Source organism: Crocodylus porosus, unplaced genomic scaffold, assembly GCF_001723895.1.
Source record: "Crocodylus porosus isolate Cpor-Errol unplaced genomic scaffold, CroPor_comp1, whole genome shotgun sequence".
Classification (NCBI taxonomy): Eukaryota; Metazoa; Chordata; order Crocodylia; family Crocodylidae; genus Crocodylus; species Crocodylus porosus.
The window spans coordinates 122,845,245-122,863,790 of NW_017728886.1; the positions used below are offsets into that span (position 1 = coordinate 122,845,245).

The following is an 18,546-nucleotide window of genomic DNA, read 5'->3' on the forward strand; positions in this document are numbered from 1 at the left end:
GAGCTCTGGCCAGGGAGCAGAGGGTAAGGGCCAGCTCTGCTGTTGAGCAGAGAGCCCTGCCCAGCCCAGAGAGCATGCCGGGATGCTGGGGTGTCTGGTTTATCTTAAACCAGAAAAGGGTCTGGGACAGACATTGCATAAACTGGTTTGACCCAAATCAGTTAAGTCTGATACTACATTCAAACCAGTTTCAGATTATCTTCAAACTGGTTTGTGTGCACTGAACTTCTGTTCTGTTACAGGTTTAAACCAGTTCCTGATCACTTAAACCGGTTTATGTGTAATGTCTGTCCCTAGCCCTAAAGAATGAACCATTCTCATTGGATTAGATCAGTTCATCACGTCTGTCTGCTACTATTGGCTAAATGGTCAATTGCAATTTATATCCGAAATGCTTAACACTGAGCATGAAAGCAAAGTGCCTGTGCTGGACATGTCAGAAGAATGGTCATGATGCTGTGCATCATGAGAAAATGACTTGGAATGAACCACATGCAGTGGTAATATCACAACCTGTCAGGTACCACAGGCACAGTAAGGAAAGAAAATGATTGCTTTCTATATTCTTCTTTTCTAGGAATGAATAATGGCACCCAGAACCATACTGGAAATTTATTATAAATCTTTCAAGTACACTACTTTTGACTCTGGAAAGATGGATCTATAAATAGGAAGATAAGGAAGGACAGAATCACTCTCTCTCTCTCTCTCTCACTCACACACACACACACACACACACACACACACACACACACACAGATTGTAAGTGTAGATTGCAGTGCTTGACTTTCTTGTTAAGACACCCCAATTTGGTTACATTTGCTATAAACAATTTTGCTACAGCAGATATGGGGATGAAGCAATTAATCTGAACTATCTGCTTGTCTTAACTTCACATTACATTATTTCAGGAATGCTCCTTGTCTCTGATTCAACAATTTTCTCACAGTCCCACTGCAAAGAAACGAAGGCACTTATATTCAATTGAGAAGCATTCACAACTTTTGGAGACATTAATATGAGAGAGGATGTGTTCTGCAAACTCAGTTTTTAATTTCTGTTGTAACAACATTTTGAATATAAGACTTTTAGTTATAAAAAAATTAGGGCAAGGCTTTCAAAAGTGATGAGTGATTTCAGAGAACCACTGGGAAACTTTTTAAAGGGGCCTGCTTTAGCCAAAAGTCTTTAAGCTTTTAGGATGTTTCAGATTAAGAAATCAAAACGGGAGTAATTACAACCACTTTTGAGACTCCTGGTCACAGTTCATATACTTGCATCAAGACTATTATATTTCTCATCGATCCAAATGTTTAGTAAATTCCAAACAAAGAGTATTTTTGCCTTAGGACTTTCAGAATATACTTTCCCTAAAATTGGCAATGGAGGCTTCAACATTTTGTAAAGATCTGTCATGGTAATACAACTGGCATGTACTGCAAAGTAGAAGCTATATTGAGAGGCATTTGCCTTGTGCCTTCTGGACTGCTTGAAGTAGCACAAGTCTGTGGAATGCAAAATATTATAAAACCTATTTATAACCGTTCATTTTCTCAGCTTCACATTAATTTATTTTATCCTATGCATTCTTTTTAACCTCTTTTTTCAGATGCTTCTCAAATTTTTATTTTAGAACACATTCCCAAACATTAGGTGACTAGTAAAAGGACTTCCTGGAAGAAAATGCGTTGTTCTATAAATGTTGCAGCTGAATTTCAAACACTACAAGCGAGAGATAACTCCACTGCACTCAAAATATCCCCCAAGACTTCAACTTTATCTCTTTGTACAGATTAAAACAAAGAAGTTAACCATATCATATATCTGAATACACAAAAACCACATGCTTTTTTCCCCCCTATTCCTTAACTAACTTCTCATTTAAAAGAACAGACTACATAAAAGTATGTAGTTGAGATCATCTGCTTTTCATAACTTGGCCATGCTAAAGGGGGAAAAAAACCCAACTTATTTCTCTATTCCCAAGAGGCGATTGCATTAAAGATCTTCGGAGCAGCCCATAAAATTCTGTGAGCTTATCAGAATTCCTCGTTATCAAAAGAATTTGTTTACAATAAATTGCACACACACATATTTCACTACCAAATAGCTGAAAACACTGATGAGCTATCCTGGGCTGAGTGGAAGTTAACTAGTTTGCCTCTGCCTGTTGTTTGGGCCTGGCGGAAGGGAATTTGAGCAATCCTGCCAAGTGGGAGAATGGATGGCTGAGACTACTGAGTTCAGGTATGATAATCAACCTTTCTAAAAGGGCACTAAACTTTAGAGATAAGACACAAAACAGTGGTCTTACCTAACACCAGTGTAAGATTAACAGCTTCATATCTTTTACTGGCAAATATTCTTCATTATTACTAATTGGCTTGAATTGCGCTACTATAGTTTGCACTACGGAAAGATCTGTCCCAACTATATCTAAACAAGGGTTGGCAAATGTATGAGTTTTGGTGTATGAGTGGCCAGATGCAGCCTATGGAGCCTTTGTATCTAGCCTACAGAGCTGTGGCTTTGGTGTCATTTGGTGGGGGGTGGCTGCCCACGCTACAATGCACTACAGTTGGGCACTGTGGGCTTCTGCATGGAGGGGAAGGGCCAGGGGCGATGCACTCAAGAGGCACCAGACACCCATAGAAAGGGCTGAACTGCAGCTGGGCACCAGATATTTTGTTGGAGGGGGAGCTCTACCCATGTAATGCCACAGTTGGGCAGCAGAGGTAGTTGGGTCCTAATGCTGGCCTCCCTGAGACCAGAGCTGTCATTCCAGCCCAGTGCTGGAAAACACTACTAATTCTTGGTTTAGAGCTAAACCAGTCAGGCCGAAGGTGTGATTTCAGACTAACACAGCTAATCACCTCTGATCTAAACCAGTGTTCACCATCCAATCTTCCTGCTTGCCTGTGCTAGGAGATTAGCTACACACCTATTCTGGAATATTACTCTGGAATAGTTATTTTGCTATAAGGTCCCAAATAGAATTTTTTTTATTCTTAAATAAGAGTTCCATTTTTAATTTGGTTTAATCCATATCAGCCCAGTCAGCACAAGGAACTCGTACACCAAAAGAAGAATATCTATTCAGAAATGTATCCAAAAATAATGATTTTGGAATAACTCTAAAATAGCCTTTTTGGTAAATTTCCAAGTTAAACAAGGTCTATTGTGTCTGCAACAGGCGCCGGTTCTGTGGGCAGGGATGTGCAGGGAGTATATTGGGGCTCTGCCCCAGGCTCCATCCCACATTGTCACAGCCTGCAATCCAGATCCCAGCCCTGGCCTCAGTCCCCCCTGTGTGTCCTGTTCCCAAATGGCACTCCATGCACCCCCACAGCTCCATCCCATCCTCCTGGCTGAGGGTGCCCTACCTATGTGGGTCCCACGCTGGCCCTAGGATTGCAGGATGGTGACAGTGCAGGGTCAGGCCCCAGGGCAGAGACACTTAGGGAGTTTTGGTGAGCTGTTGTAGGCCCAGGGGAAGGTTAGGGGGCTGGGGGCAGGGGAGAGTGCTGACCAGCCCACAACAGCTCACCAAAACTCCCTAAGTGGCCCTCCAGCCTACCTTAAGGAATGCAAGACTGAAGAATGCCATGCCTGCTCTGTGTGTGTTCTTTCCCCAGACAGATGTTATGTAGCTGCAGGAGGGCATTAGTAAGCTCACTGTCTTGGGAGAATTTATTGGAAAGCCCCCACTGCTGCATGCTGGCAAATCCATTACATCCATCCTGGTGTGTAGCATGTATGGAGCTGGCACTCTTCACTTCAGCACTCCCTGATGCAATCCTGAGGTGGTATAGATATACCCTGAGGGTGTCCAGATGGGACATTAAATGCTGAATAACCAGACCACTGTAAATTCATTCACCCCGTCCCTTGTTTTTCAGTAATTTCGCTGTGTAGTTAGCACTCAAACCAAAATTTAACAGAATCAAACTTCAGATGGCACGTGACTTTTTTACATTGTTGTTGTCACGTTCACTAAACATTTGAAAATTTTTCTTCTTTGAATTTCCTCAAAAGGCGGTTTTTTGGCTTTTGTTCTTTTTCACTGAAAGTATCCCAAACTACAAACTTCACAAACACATACACACAACATCTCTGAAAACACACACTGAAAACATCCCTGAGACACAACACCTTCCACATTTTACCCTTAAACATAAAGCACTATTGCCCTTACGTAATGCATATTCACAATGGAAAGCTGATGGGAACTGCCTAAAACCACCACCTAACTATACTGTCCAATGAACCTATCTCCCTCAAGCCCTTCCCTGAAACTTGCCTTCATATAGACTCCTTCTAATACGGGACTTCATGAGCTTGCATGAGGTGGGGGTGGGGGGAGCATGGCTTGGTATAAGATGGCAGCAAGGAAGGAAAGTGTTTTTAAATAATGGGGACACAAAAGACTAAACCCTCTCTCCCTTTATGTGCTTAAGGCACACTTGTGTATCTATGTCAGTGCATTTGTGCCTCTTCTGGAATTCCTGGACCACCAGGGCTACAATATCACTTTAATACTATGCATTTTTGGTACATATGCATAGTTTGAATGCTATTTACACCTGGATTGTGACACTTGCCACATGCTTTCCTTCTGAGTATGCAGTACATGCTGTATTTTGGCAAAGTAGGCTCACAGAAAGAACAGAATAGGCTGGGCATGCGTATAATGGCAGGCAAATCCCAAAATTTTGTCTACGTAAAACCTGAGGGTAGTAAATGCTTGACAACAGAGAAGCAGGTAATTCTTCTCATCTTTTAGCCCAAAATTCTAGTAGTTTGGTCACATATCCAAAGAGCATGAAATCTGTGTTTTAGGCTCCGTCAGCCAGAATGGGTTCGAACTCACATTTCTCACTTCTAACACTATGCTTCAACCACCAGGCTCTGGGCAACCACCACTGCTCAAAGGCACCCTCCAGCCTTCTTCCTGAAGATGGCCCACTGGGTACTGGGGGGTTGGGGGAAGGGAGAGGGAGGAATGAGAGTAAACAAAAGGAGTTGCCTAAGTAAGATGGATGTTATACTTGAAGGACAGAGAGGGAAAGGAGGGAGGGATTTGAGTTTCACCCCAAATCAAGCAAATCATCCATTTTATCTAGCAAATATTAAATGAAAGGCAGAAAAAAGCCACTGGGCCAAGACTATAATATGCTAGCATCAAAGGGAGGTCTGCAGAGTGCTCAGGGGAATACCTACTTCATGTCCTGGTTGCTAGAACTATTCACTTGGATGTTGATTCAACCTGCACTGGATGAAGGAGGTCTGGGGCTAAACAGAAGTCAAGGCCCTCTAAAGGAGGAAGGGTAGTTTGTGGGAGAGTGCACTTTGTGACAGAGAAATGGTAGATGGCCAGAGAAAGTATCAACAAAATTTAAAAATTCCAGGAGTGCTGCGGAATTAATGCACAAGGAAATATTAATGAGACAAATATGTACAGTATGACTTAGTGATAATTAAGGATGGAAGAACATTTCAAATCAAGTAATGAAAAATGGTTATTGTAGGCTGGTTGATGAGAATGTAACTAGGAATAATGGGATGAACACAACAAAGACACAATTAGACTGAACTTCTTGACACTGCGATAAATTCAGCTGTAGAACAGTCTGCCAAACACAGGGGCTAGAGTTCCGTTGCTTGACACTTTTAAAACTTGGGTAGAAAAAAATATTGGGAAATAAACCTATGTGAACAATCTTGCATTGCTAGTGAGATGGCATAGATGATCTAATCGGTCTTTTTTATTTTTACCTTCTATGATCTTGTTTTTCACACATGAATACCTCCTGCTTCCTCACCTGCCTTGCCTTGATGTTAAAAGGTAATGAGGGGGGGCTGCCCTTGGAGGCTAGTAAGCCTCAGGTGCTGTCTCTCTCAGTACTTGCTCCCTGCGGACCTACTTGCCTTAAGAGCTAGATTTGTGACCTCCTTCCACCCCTACAGCCACACCCATGCCTTGCAGATGTTACTCTGTCCACAGTTCAGTCCTTGTGAAGAGGCCTCAGGCCCCTTGAATTTAGCCCCACTTTTCTCTGGCTGCAGGCCAGATTTGGGCCAAGATCTCTTGGCCTCAGCCCTCACTGCGTCTCTGGGCCCCTCCTGCCTTGCACTTTGTACTAGCCCCTCCAACATCCCTGTGTAGTCTACTCTTCACCCCTTACAGCCAGAGCCACCCCACTGGTCTCAAGGTTAAGTCACAATATAAATAGAAGTCACTGCTTTCCAACTAAAAACTTACCCTGTTCTGGGTTGTTACCTCTCTACAGGCCATAAACTCCTCTTAGCATTTTCCTGGAAGTTACAGGGAGCAGCTCAGGTGCCTGCTAGTCTTTTAGCTGCAGGCATCTCACTCAGGAGCTCTTCCCCCTGCAGGATGCAGGCCCAGTCTCCCCTTCTGGCTCAGGCCCCAGGCTTATATGCCTAGAAGCCATGCCCCCTTTCTGCCACGTGCCTTTCCGAGCTCTGCACAGGGGTTTTCACTGTTAGTTAAAGACCAGCCTGCCCTCCTGCAACTGTGGCCACACACCACCAGCTTAGCCTCTTGTCTCCTCTTAAAGGAAGAGAAGACCCCTGGCTCCCTGTTACAGTCCCCACTCCTCGCCTTGCATTAGACCCAAGTAACAGGGTTTGGGTCCCCTGTTACACTAAACATCAAATACTCCCCTGGCTCTTTAGGTGGAACACTAGTTAACATAGTTTGGAAATTCTACATATAAGAATGATGGTAGTTATATAGCTCTAGGTCTGGTAAAGTATGGAGGCAAATGAAAATAGCATATTATGACTCTGTAGTATCTACATCTTGGCCTCAGTGTTATTCTATGGGCTCCCATCACTGAGTGCTTCTCAGGCTGAGGATAAGAGCCACAAAAGGACTGAGGACTCCTTGGTCCAGTGATGCAGTATCTAACTTCCAGATGTCTGGGCACCTAGTGGGCTTCACAGCCCCCAGTAAGGTACCTTGATTCTGTAAATAGTGCACAGGAAAAGTCAGATACCTAAGACTGAGATCTGAAAAACAGGAAACCCCCTTAGCTCTCCTAAGTCTCAGGGACTTAAGTACCTACCTCTGGCCTGTGTCACTGAGGATTTGTATCTGTGGATCCTCTCCTAGCACTAGGCACCTAGGGAAGACATCTGTTACAGAACATGGCCAGAGGTCCTCACCAAAATGATTCAAGGACAATTTTACCCAACAGATAATGGAACAAGGACCACAGCTCACACCTCTTCCATCTCCAGATGAATGCTCCCCTAAGTTGAGGAGTCATACTTACTGCCTCTTCTCTATGACACAATGAATATTGGGATCATAGGATCATAGAAAAGTAGAGCTGAAAGGGACCTTATGAGGTCATCTATGATCTCTCATGACACTTGTCCTCCTTTTTTTACACATGCACTTTTCATGCTATAGGTGCAAGATCATAGGAAAGAAGGGCTGGAAGGGACATGTAGTTCAGTGCCCTGTTTAAGGCAGGATCATCCCTGACTAAATCATCCCAGACAAATGCCTGTTTAACCTGTTCTTAAAAATTTCCAGGGATGAAGATTGCACAACTTCTCTACGTGGCCTGTTCCAAGGTTTGACCACCCTCACAGTCAGAAAATTCCTTTAATCTCCGACCTCAATATCCTCCGCTGCAGTTTGAGGCCATTGTTCCTAGTCCTGTTCCCTATGGACACAGAGAAAACCCCCCAACTCCATCCTCTTTATAACTGCCTTTCAGGTATTCGGAAACTGTTATCAAATCTCCATTCTGTCTTGACTTCTCCAAACTAAATAACACAAGTTATTTTGATCTTTCCTCATAAATCATGCTTCCCAGGCCTCTAAGCATTTTTGTCATTTTCTGTTTGACTCTTTTCATTCTTTCCACATCTTTCTTGAAGTGTAGGGCACAAAATCAGACATGTGAGGCCTCACCAGTGCTGAACAGGATCACTTCTCTTGATTTGAAAGTAACACTCATGTTAATACAACGCAGTATGCTGTTAGCCTTTTTTTTTTCTTTTTTGCTAGAAGAGCAGAGTCTTGGTTCATATTCAGCTTATGGTTTACCATAACCCTCAGGTCCTTCTCTACAGTACCGCAGCCTAGCTAGTCATTCCCTAGTCTGTATCTGTGCACAGCATTTTTTCTTCCCAAGCACAGGACTTTGTACTTGTCCTGGATGAATTCCATCTGATTGTTTGTGGACCATTTCTTCAGTTTATCCAGATTATTCAGGAATTTAACCCTACCATCCAGAATGTCTGCAGAATACACATGCAAAATGGAACAGCTTCAACATGTGGACTTGAGAAAGCAACCCCCTTCTCCATGGTTTGTAGCCTAGTGGGTCACACATTCACCTGGCATGTGAGGGATATGGCTTCAAACTTCCTTGGTAAGTCAGCCTCAGTGTCCAAAATACCTCCAACTGACATACTAGTATGAAACAGGGACTACCAGTGCTTTCTCCTCTTCCTGATTTTTTTTCTGGTTTTTTTTGAGGGGAGGAGTGGGTGGTGTTGCAGGGTCCAGTCCTGAAGCTGTGCCCTGAGAACCACACCATCAGAGGCAAGACAAGCAGTGGAATGCTCTATTTCTGAATAATGGCAAGGCTTGGATGAGAAATAGGTACCTATGTGTTTAATATTATCAGGACGTAGGCAGTTCTGAGAATGCCCTGAAATAGGCCTTGACGTACTTACGAAATTTTGCTGGCAAAATCAGCAGTGCTAAGGGAATTTAGATGCCTCCAGGGTTATATGACAGATAAAGAGGGCCTCTAAAGATCTACATTTTGTCTCCAGTGCCTACAGTAGGAGCTGGGTGGCACTGAAGTGCCTAATTCCTTTTGTGGATTCAGCCTTGAATGGTTTTGAACTGGGTCACAAAAATCACAGGACCCCACAATACTAAGTGGTGCATGATCACCTACTTTTGGTCTCTGAGAGAATGCAGGAGACTAGTTACTACATTGTGCTACTTTTCTCACTGTCTGAAATAAACAGGGATCTTCAAGAATGTATTTCCGAGTTTCTATGCAAGGAGGACAGGCATGCTGGTGATCCAGGAGACAGGTGAGCAACAACAAGATGAGACTGTGCTAATGGGCATTTACCTTTCCTGGCTATGTATCCATCTTTCATTCAAAATAGAGTGGCTTATGATGGTTATGATAGCATTAAGACCCTAGTCTTAGCTAGCTAAATCTAACATCTTTGAACCTGGTTTTACATCCTTGCTTTAAGTACTAGATCCCCCGTTTTTGTAAAATTACATAATTCAACTGAAGGAAATACAGTTGTGCTGATTTACAGCAAGGAAAGATATACAGCCAATATTGTCAAAATATGGCAAAGTATGAGCCTATTAACAATAAATGTGCAGCAGCACAGAAACTGCTTGGAGTGAAACACAGGAAGAATTATGTGCTGAACTCTGAATGTGTCTGCTGTCATAAGACAGCCTCAATGTGACAACTTTTACAAACCAAAGTCCTTTTAGTTACCGACATAATGCTCAGGTGTTCAGTCATTTCTGAACAGGCATATGAAATTTTATTTTGGTTTCCTGATCAACATCATACCCAAACAGCCATCTCTCCAACTACTTTTTCCTCAACTCCCATCAAATTTCCTTTTCTGAAGTCCCAGAGACATTCCATCTACTGCATTGCAGCAGTTTAAAAAGGAGAAAAATACCCACTGTTATATTAAAGTTGGCCTGGAGTGTGATGAGGTAATCACACAAAGTCTAATCCTGACCAAACCAGCACATGAATGTGAATGATCAAGGCATTTACTAAATCCTTTTTTTTTTAGACTATACTGTGAGGTAAAAATGGGAGACATCTCACTTCTTCTCAGACAGATAATGTGTTTAAAAGCGATGGATTATTGTATTCAAATACATACACTTGGCTTTAGCTCCAGGGTAGTCATCCTTCTTACTCTTCTAATATCAATATCTATGCTACAAAATACTAGACACTTTGTTTCAATACCAATAGTTGCTTATTGATTCATTCATATAATTCAAATTCTATACGCTGACATTTAAATATCATTATCATGCCTTGGGAGGTTTTTCTAATGGAAACACATTAATCTACTGGAAAATGGTCCTGTAGATTCTTCTTTTAAGTAGTATAAATAAGAGTTTTATGTCCACTTATTAAGCTGCAGTTAATTTGGATGCCTATAACTATCACTTTTCCTTGTATGAAACCTTTCATTATGCACCTTCTCCCAAGCAGACAAAGCCCATTTATCCTTCATACCTGTGTGTTTTATAAAACGGGCACCTCTTCAGGGGTATCTTTACCACATGTCCCTGAAGGCCCACAAACAGAACACTCTGGCTATGCAGAATCTGCAGGCTCCTGATGGATTCCCTCTGCCTCTTCGGGAAGAGCTCAATTTCCTCAAGCAAACAGCTGGCTGAAGTCTGATTCATTGGGGCGAGAACTTTCTTAATTGTGCCATAGTCTGTAAAGGCAAAGAGGGAGATTTACTTACTGGCAGTCATGCAGGCAATACTCTCTATTCGATAACCTTCAATAATCACCCTTTTGTAAGAGGCCTTATAATCTGTAGAGTTCAAGTGTGGTTTCCTGTTGGGGTACAAGGCTTACTATATGAACAAACTAAAAATGAATAATAGCTTCAATTGTTTTATAAACACAAACAGCTTACAGACATAAGACAAACGTTTGAATAGTGGACACTTGGAAGATGGGCAATCACAGCTCATCTATTGTGAACAGACATCAAAAAATGCATCTCTCAAAATGTACAGGCATTCCCACAATTTCTAATTCATGAGATTAAGGTACTGTTAACACCATTTAAGAAATCTATACATTTAATGAAGTCTATTGTTGCCTCTGTTTTACAACTAAAGTGTATGAACAAATAGGGCACTTCATGTTACAGAAGGCAATATTACTTTCTTAAAATACAATGGACAAGGGTGAGGGTGTGTGGGGAGGGCTGGGGGTGCATGTGTTTGCACATGTGTTTGTTCAGTATTGGTATAACAAAACCATAACAATCCATTGCTTCACCCGCATCTAATCATGCCACATGGAAAGTGATCACCTTTCTTCTAGGGCTGAGAAATATACTGTTTCAACTTTTCATTTTGCCATGTTTTGGTCAATTCAAAGCAAGGAGTGTTAATCACATTCAACGAATGTCAATCTCAGCTGTTGATTACATTCTTGAATGGCCTTTCAGGGTATGTCCAGATGTGCATGGACGTTTGGTTCCCCAGGGACAAGAAGCAGTGGCGCACCTTGTGCTGCCGCTACTTGTCCCCAGGGAACAGCTGTGCCACATGCACTTTGGCATGAGGCAAGTTGCCTCGGGTGGGTAGAGGAGGCTGGGGACAGCACTGGGCTGGCCCCAGAAGCCTTACCTGGGGCTCTGGGGGCCTCCCAAGGCTGCAGCCATGGCGATTCTGCCACACAGAGCCTGGCTGGCAGTGGAGCAGGGCTCCAGGCAGCCTGGCTCCACTTTTCAGCAGCATGTGCTGGCCAAGCATGCATTGCTCCAGGGGTTTTATTCTGCAGTTTTTGTTTTTAACCCTTGTTTAGCCAGGGGTCAAAAAGCCCCACAAAAAACCCCCAGGGCAGTGCGCACACAGGCAGCATGCCCTTACATTACGGAGAATTCCCGACTGCAGTATGTGGCAAACTGACCAAACTCGCAGTTACATGGATGTGTACATGTGTTTAGGTGTGTAAAGTGAAGCAAGACTTAACCCACAAGGCTTACAAATCGTTATGTACATGCATATTTGTTAGTTATGCAAGTAGTCCATGATGAACAAGCAACTTGTGGGAGTGAGGAATGCTCATAAGACAAAGATGCACATGGTCAAACTCACAAGTATTGACTATATTTTGCTTAGGTTCATATTACAGTTGAATTTCAGAGAGAATTAAATCACATCACGTCGTACTCCGTTTTTTAGTTATGTACCAAGGCCTGGGTAATAAATTTAGGAATGAATATTACTGATAATCCATTGAAAATAGTTTCATTTCTACAAAACCATTGCTAGTACCTTCTTCTTTCTTTCCCATATGTGTATGTGATTCTCCTACAATTCCTATCTCTTCCACAGTTTTACTCCCAACCCCTTTCCCATTCTGCCTGTTAAAGTGATCAGTGATTAGAGATTTAATACTCAGGTGTTATAAATGGTACTTCATGCTTCTGATACTCCAGGGAGGAATGGATAGGGGGCATCTCACAGTCAATTTTTTATGGAGCCTGAAGGTTCAGGAAGAAAACAGAATCATCTCATGTTTGACTCACCTTTAGAAACTTTTGTTCATAGCTCTGAAAAATACGCAATTTCTTGTTTCTTTTAAATGAAAACAGATTCTGGAAAATCTGATTTTTTCCTATAAGCAACATTAATACATGAAGAACCATATTCTATTTCACCTTAACTATCTAAATGACAATTTTTTCAGCTGGCAAAAGTGGCATTATTGGCACTTACAAATAGTTTGCAATTATATTACCATGCAATATAGACAAACAAGCATCAATGTATGCCAGGTGGGTGTAAGTCCTAAAACTCTACCTGGCAAAAAGCCATGATTAGTGGGTATTACAAACTGAAGGAGAAGTAGAGTTGTGTGAAGCTTCACTAGATGATTTGATGCAGAGGAAATTTGGCCCGATTCAGGGACTGAATCTCCAAAGCCAAATCGAATCGGGAGACCAAGTAAAAGCTTCAAATTGATTTGAAGCATCTGAATCAATTCGGAAAAGCTTCAGAAAGGATTCACCCACTTCAGAGATTCAGCCATAGACTAAACAAGCAGCTGATATAGCTGCCTCCAGCTGGTAAGTCTGTTGATCCTGAGGGAGGGGGAAGGGAAAGAGTATGGGGAAGGGAGGGATTGGGACTGGGACAAGCTGCTGAGCCAGGGCAGGGGGTTGCGTTACTCGGCGAGGGGGGCAGGGAAGGGGCAGGATGCAAGCACGGCGGTGCTGGAAGCCATGGGAGTACCTGCAGGCACCCAGCCATGCCTGCCTCTCCCTGATTTGGTGATTTGAATCACCAAATCTCTTCAAATTTGCCAAATCTTCTGAAGCCAATTTGGCTGAATCAATTTAGGACAGTGATCTGAATCTCCAGAACGAATCACTGTAATCCAAATCAAATACTTCCCTATTCACACAGGCCTAAGTAGAAGCTTCCTCCCTGTTTTAAATCCAACAGCTGAATACTTAGAGAGCTGCCTTCTTGCATGTGCATATAAACTTAAACGTATCTAACTTCTCTGTTCTATTGTAAACTTCTCCTGCCTATTTAGGGTTATGTTTGATTGGCAGAAAAAGTTAATACTACACATCTGTTTACTAAAAAAATAATCAGATACAGGACAACTATTTGGTGTAATTCCCCACAAGTTTACGGCTTGATTTGTAAAAGTATATAGATATAAATCTCCTAAAGGCTGTACAAGATTAAATATTTTACATAGTAGGTTTGCATGATGGTTGAAGATCACATGTATTTTGGCCATGTACTTTCAAAACCAAAGCCAAATACTATACTCCAGTATTTTATAGTTCTGTAAGGAACCTATACAATTTAGTAGGTTCAGCATATCTAACCATTGCCAAGGGTTTCATATTGTTTAAAGATCAAATGTAGATCATGATCTGGGGGAATGCTTGTTCACCAGAGCACCCCAAGGGATGACAAGGTCAAATGGTCACAAATTCCTCCAAGACTGTTTCAGGCTGGACATAAGGAAGAACTTTACTGTCCGAGACCCCAAGGACTAGAACAGACGGCCACCAGAGAAGGTGCAAACACCTACTCTGGGCTCCTTCAAGAGACATTTGGACTTTTATCTTGCTGGGATCCTATGACCCCAGCTGACTTCCTGCCCCTGGGGCAGGGGGCTGGACTCGATGATCTTCCGATGTCCCTTCTAGCCCTAATGTCTATGAAGTCTATGAAATCTATATTAAAATCTTGCTTTTCTTAATAGTCTTCTCAAATATTCTCAACTTAACTGTTTCTGTTTGAAATAGGTTGCCTTTGTAAGTATCCTGCTTGGTTATGACTCAGAATCAATTCAGTTACTGGTGCTGGCATAAAGTATCCTTGTACATTTAAATCAAACAAGGGGAAAAGAGGACCCCAAATGAACCAGCTTCAGGGCAGAGAAGAGATCTATTAAATCCTTGAATAGCATCACCTATTCAGCCCTGGCCACTATGAAGTTAAATAAATGAATACACAAATAAATGATGGGAGGAAGAGGGGAAAATATGGAACAGAAAATGTTCCTGAGTGCTATTTGGTAGACAGGAGACCTTACAGCTTCTCCATCAGAGTTCCTGATTAAAATTCATTTCAGAGCTATATTTGCAGTAATCAAGGCTGTCTGAAGAATGCAATTCTTCCTAATGGATGCGACTTTCACTTTTACAGAAGTGACAAAGGTTTTTATTTTACTACAAACACTGATAATGGTTTCCGAAGTTATGTAAGAAAATGAACGAGTAGCATTGCCACATTTTGAGAGTAAGCAAGACAGGCTGGAATGGATCCAGGCAGCTGACAAGTTTGGTTTCCTGTAAAGATGACTGACTTTGTGGAAGCACAGAAAAAGATATTGATATTTCCCAGATGGAACTGAGTCAATGAAAAAATATTTTAAGTAGTGAAGCAATACTTGCTTGAAGAGACCTGCTGAACTAGGAACTGCATAGCAGTTATCTAAGGCACCCTGAATGAAGCTGATGAAGACTCAAGGAAGACTTCTGCCTGAAACAGCAGGTTGTATGGCCAAGAAGTCTACAAAACTACAGAGCAGTTCATTAATAATTAAACAGAAATTTCAAGGTGAGGACTGAGGAAATGAGATTTGGACAGCACACTGTCCATAGTGAACACCAGTGATGAATAGACAAAGTTATAGAAAGTCACTGAAACTAAAGAACAGTGTTTGAGATGAAAGTGGTACAAAGTGATACAAAACATTAGCACCTTTAGAAAATACCATACTTTAATTAAAATGTGATAGTTTGTAAACTAGGAAGTATTTAAATGAGTATCAAGCTTTGAGTGCAACTTAGAAAAGACAGTAGGAAATAATCCTGCAAGGCAAACATAAGCAAATGAACAAACCTGCCTTATCTGGAAAGATTCCAGCCAAAAACTGGGACACACAATGAAGAATTTACAAATTCTTGCTGAAGAAAAAGAAGACATTTATATGTCAGCTCATATTTGTGAAAGCTTACTGAGTCCTTGGAGCAAAATTGTTTCTCACAAGGCATACATATATAAAAATGCAACCCTATAAAACTGTTCATGTTTATTTATGAGACAGTATAAAAAATCTGCTCCTTAATTCTGGAGGAAAACACCTGAAATCTCAATTTTTAAGACCTGCCACTTATTATTAAAGCATCTTATTTAACAAAATTTTGTTTTAATGTATTTTGCGTAGGACCTTGGACAGTAGCCTCATTTACTAAAATGAGCATACTCAAGTAACTAAATTAGCAATTTAACATCTCGCCGACTCCTTATTTCACGTATTTATTTTAGTGAGAGGCAAGGATTTTTTGTGGATGATGTCTTTTAGTGAACCAACAAAAATATCACCCCACAAAAATCCTGCATAACTCCTGTACCATCACAGTTATACCATGATTCTATTTTAGTATCATTTTATGAAAAAAAAATAGTTGTCTTGTAAACTACAAGGATTGTCTGAAGCAGACACTTGAAAATGATTTCAAATCAACTCTCAGGCCACTTGTATACCTGATTATGTGGATTTACAGGCGTTGCACTTTCCATTCTACCAACTACTTGTGCAAATAGCAGGTTCCACTGTATGCATACATTTTGAGAAAAAACAGTATCAACAAAACCCACTAGGCTTTATTTAACACCAAAGCAGAAGTGTGCAAGCTGAAGAGAAATCATATATCAACTACCGGAAGACATGCACAGCACCCCTATGCTATTTAGGAAAAACAGCAATTAAAAGAAAACAAAATAAAATGTGACTTTTGATTATCTGGAGGTATACTTGATTAATTTAATAACTGGAGAAATGGTACACCTATGACCAGAAAATAGCAGTGAGGAAAAAGAGACAGAGTAGTAACTGAAATTAGAGTGATATCTAGAATGAAGGATGGAAAATAAATTACATCTGCAAGAAATAAATTGTTTGATAAATTTCCAAGTATGTAAAAATAGCCTTTGTTTAAATATTTTAAAACATTTGTCAACATAAGAAGAATGTTGTTGTAAATAACAGGTTTCAAATTAGCAAGTGTCTTTTTTAATTCAAAACAGAAAAGTAATAGATACTTATTTCATAGCTTTTCACAGGGCATAATTTGAATATACTTATGGCAGCAGTATTGCCCAGATAATTGTTTAATCTGGCAATTCATCATATGTCATTTTTCCTGATGTGTTACTGGTGCTATTCCAGATGTGTTTCCAAAAGGCATAAAATGATAAAGAAAAGACTGAGTTAACATGAAAAACAATGTTCAGTCAAAGGAAAAATGTAAACCAACATCATATTTTTTAAAAATAAAAATCTGTATATTTTTAAAATAATTCAATGATTATGTGAGTGAGATGTGATATGAGAATTCATTTTCCAACATAGCCACATCACAAATAAAACATCAAAAGAAAAGAAGTAACATAGAGCCTTGCAAAAATAGTTAATAAAGGAGGAGGGTGGGTCCTCTTCCCCCCAGCTCCTTTTAACTGACTCAGTCTTACGGATCAGATGACAAAATGTTACAAAAGTAAATGTATTAATGGATTTTCTGGAACATGAATAGGTCGAATAAAATCACACTTAGGCACATAAGTCCAATTATGGGCCTAGTAGATGAAACAGCATCTGGCTCATAGCCTCCCTCTATATGTGCAGGTAAAGGCACCATAGGATCTAAAGCGTGATTCATACATCCTGCCACACGTGATTGTGGGATCATACATTAGATCCCATCATGCCTTACTGTCAGGGCAATGGGAGACTGATCCCAGGCTTGCCCTGTACTGGCAAGCAGCAAGTTCCCATGGCTGGGAGCCCCAAAGACACCAGTTGAGGGGCTGCAGCCTCAGGAGCAGGGTGATCATGATCTCTCTCTATCAGGATTGTGGGAAACCCTCCATGCTGATGATTGCTACGGGACAATACTGCCTGCCCCAAAGGTGTGGAAAATGAGGCGGCTGTGATTTTTCAGGGCTGTGGGAGGCAGGAACCCTCTGGGCCCTGGGGATCGTGGCTGCTGTGATTCCCAGGGCCTGAGGGCTTCCTGCCCTCCCTGAGCCCTGGGGATCACAGCTCCCTCTATGCTCAGGCTTTAGGAGTTTTATGCCGCACATGGTGAATCCCTGCAGTTGGGGGCCCTGTCAGCTGATGGGGGAGACCCCGGTACACGAGCAAATCAAAGTTTGATAGTAAAACCAGTAACTATAAAGTTAGTACACATTTTTTAGGTCTAACTTTACAGTGGGTTGGAGCTTTTTATTGTGTGACAGCAACTTAGCATGTGGAGCTGGTCTCCAAGTAAGTTCACAATCAACTATTTAATTGCGCAGTACCTGTAATATGTAGAAAGGGGGGCATAGTCTCTGGAGTAGTTTCTTTTCCAGATGAATAAATATCTCTGATGGCATGTGCAGAATTAGTTTAAAGTGGCTGATTTAACAGCCTTTCTGACAAAATATCAACGTTTGTCAGGCATTAACAACGTCTTCTGAATTCCAAGTGCAGTAAGATATTGTAAGTACCTTTCTTATCTTGCTGACTTGGACAGGTAAGTCAGCTCTGTTGTCAGCATCTCAGACCAGCTCTACTGTTTAAAAACAACCTTGAGTCCACAACAGAATACCTCAACAAAAACCAAAACCATCTGCCCCTTCTAAACATTAGGAGAGGGGCAATGTTTTGCTTCTCCCCAGCACAGCAGACTTCCCTTGCCCTCTCCTCTTCCCCACCAAGGGTTCTGCACTCTCTCTGTAGCTCCACCTGTCATCACTTCCAGCTGCTCTCAGCCAGGCAAACTATTATCTGCTGATCTGTGGCTGAGCCCCAAGCCCCTGAAGAGCTAAGCCCTTTCTTACAGGTATCTTAGAAGACACTATATGATTAAACAGTGTCAAATAGAACACTGTTTGGGTTTGAGATTTCAAATTTTGCAAATGTGGGGATACAAAAATTCATGTTTTTAACTGTAAACATTCACTGAAAGATAATGAAATTGAATCCCAAATCATCACCTACTTCAGAAAGTACATCTAAATGTAATCTAAAGCATGATTTCCAATTTTGTGCTTTTCTTTGTTTTCAGAGATGTTTCTACACATTAGTAATCTGCCCCCCTTATTTTATTTATAATTCAGCTTGTTCAAACAAGCTAATGTGAGTATTAAGCTATATTGTGCCTTTTTCTTCTTTTTAAAATAATACTTGGCACAACATAATAAATTATATATGTGTG

General features: G+C 41.2%; 1 protein-coding gene across 1 annotated transcript in view; it reads right to left on the minus strand.

The window, feature by feature from the left end:
- SEMA5A (semaphorin 5A) overlaps positions 1–18,546 on the minus strand; it is a 429,765-nt gene that overhangs the window by 159,303 nt on the left and 251,916 nt on the right. Inside the window, exon 10 of the mRNA XM_019541437.1 lies at positions 10,296–10,503. Coding sequence (XP_019396982.1) covers positions 10,296–10,503 — 208 coding nt within the window. The remainder of the gene's footprint in view (positions 1–10,295; positions 10,504–18,546) is intronic.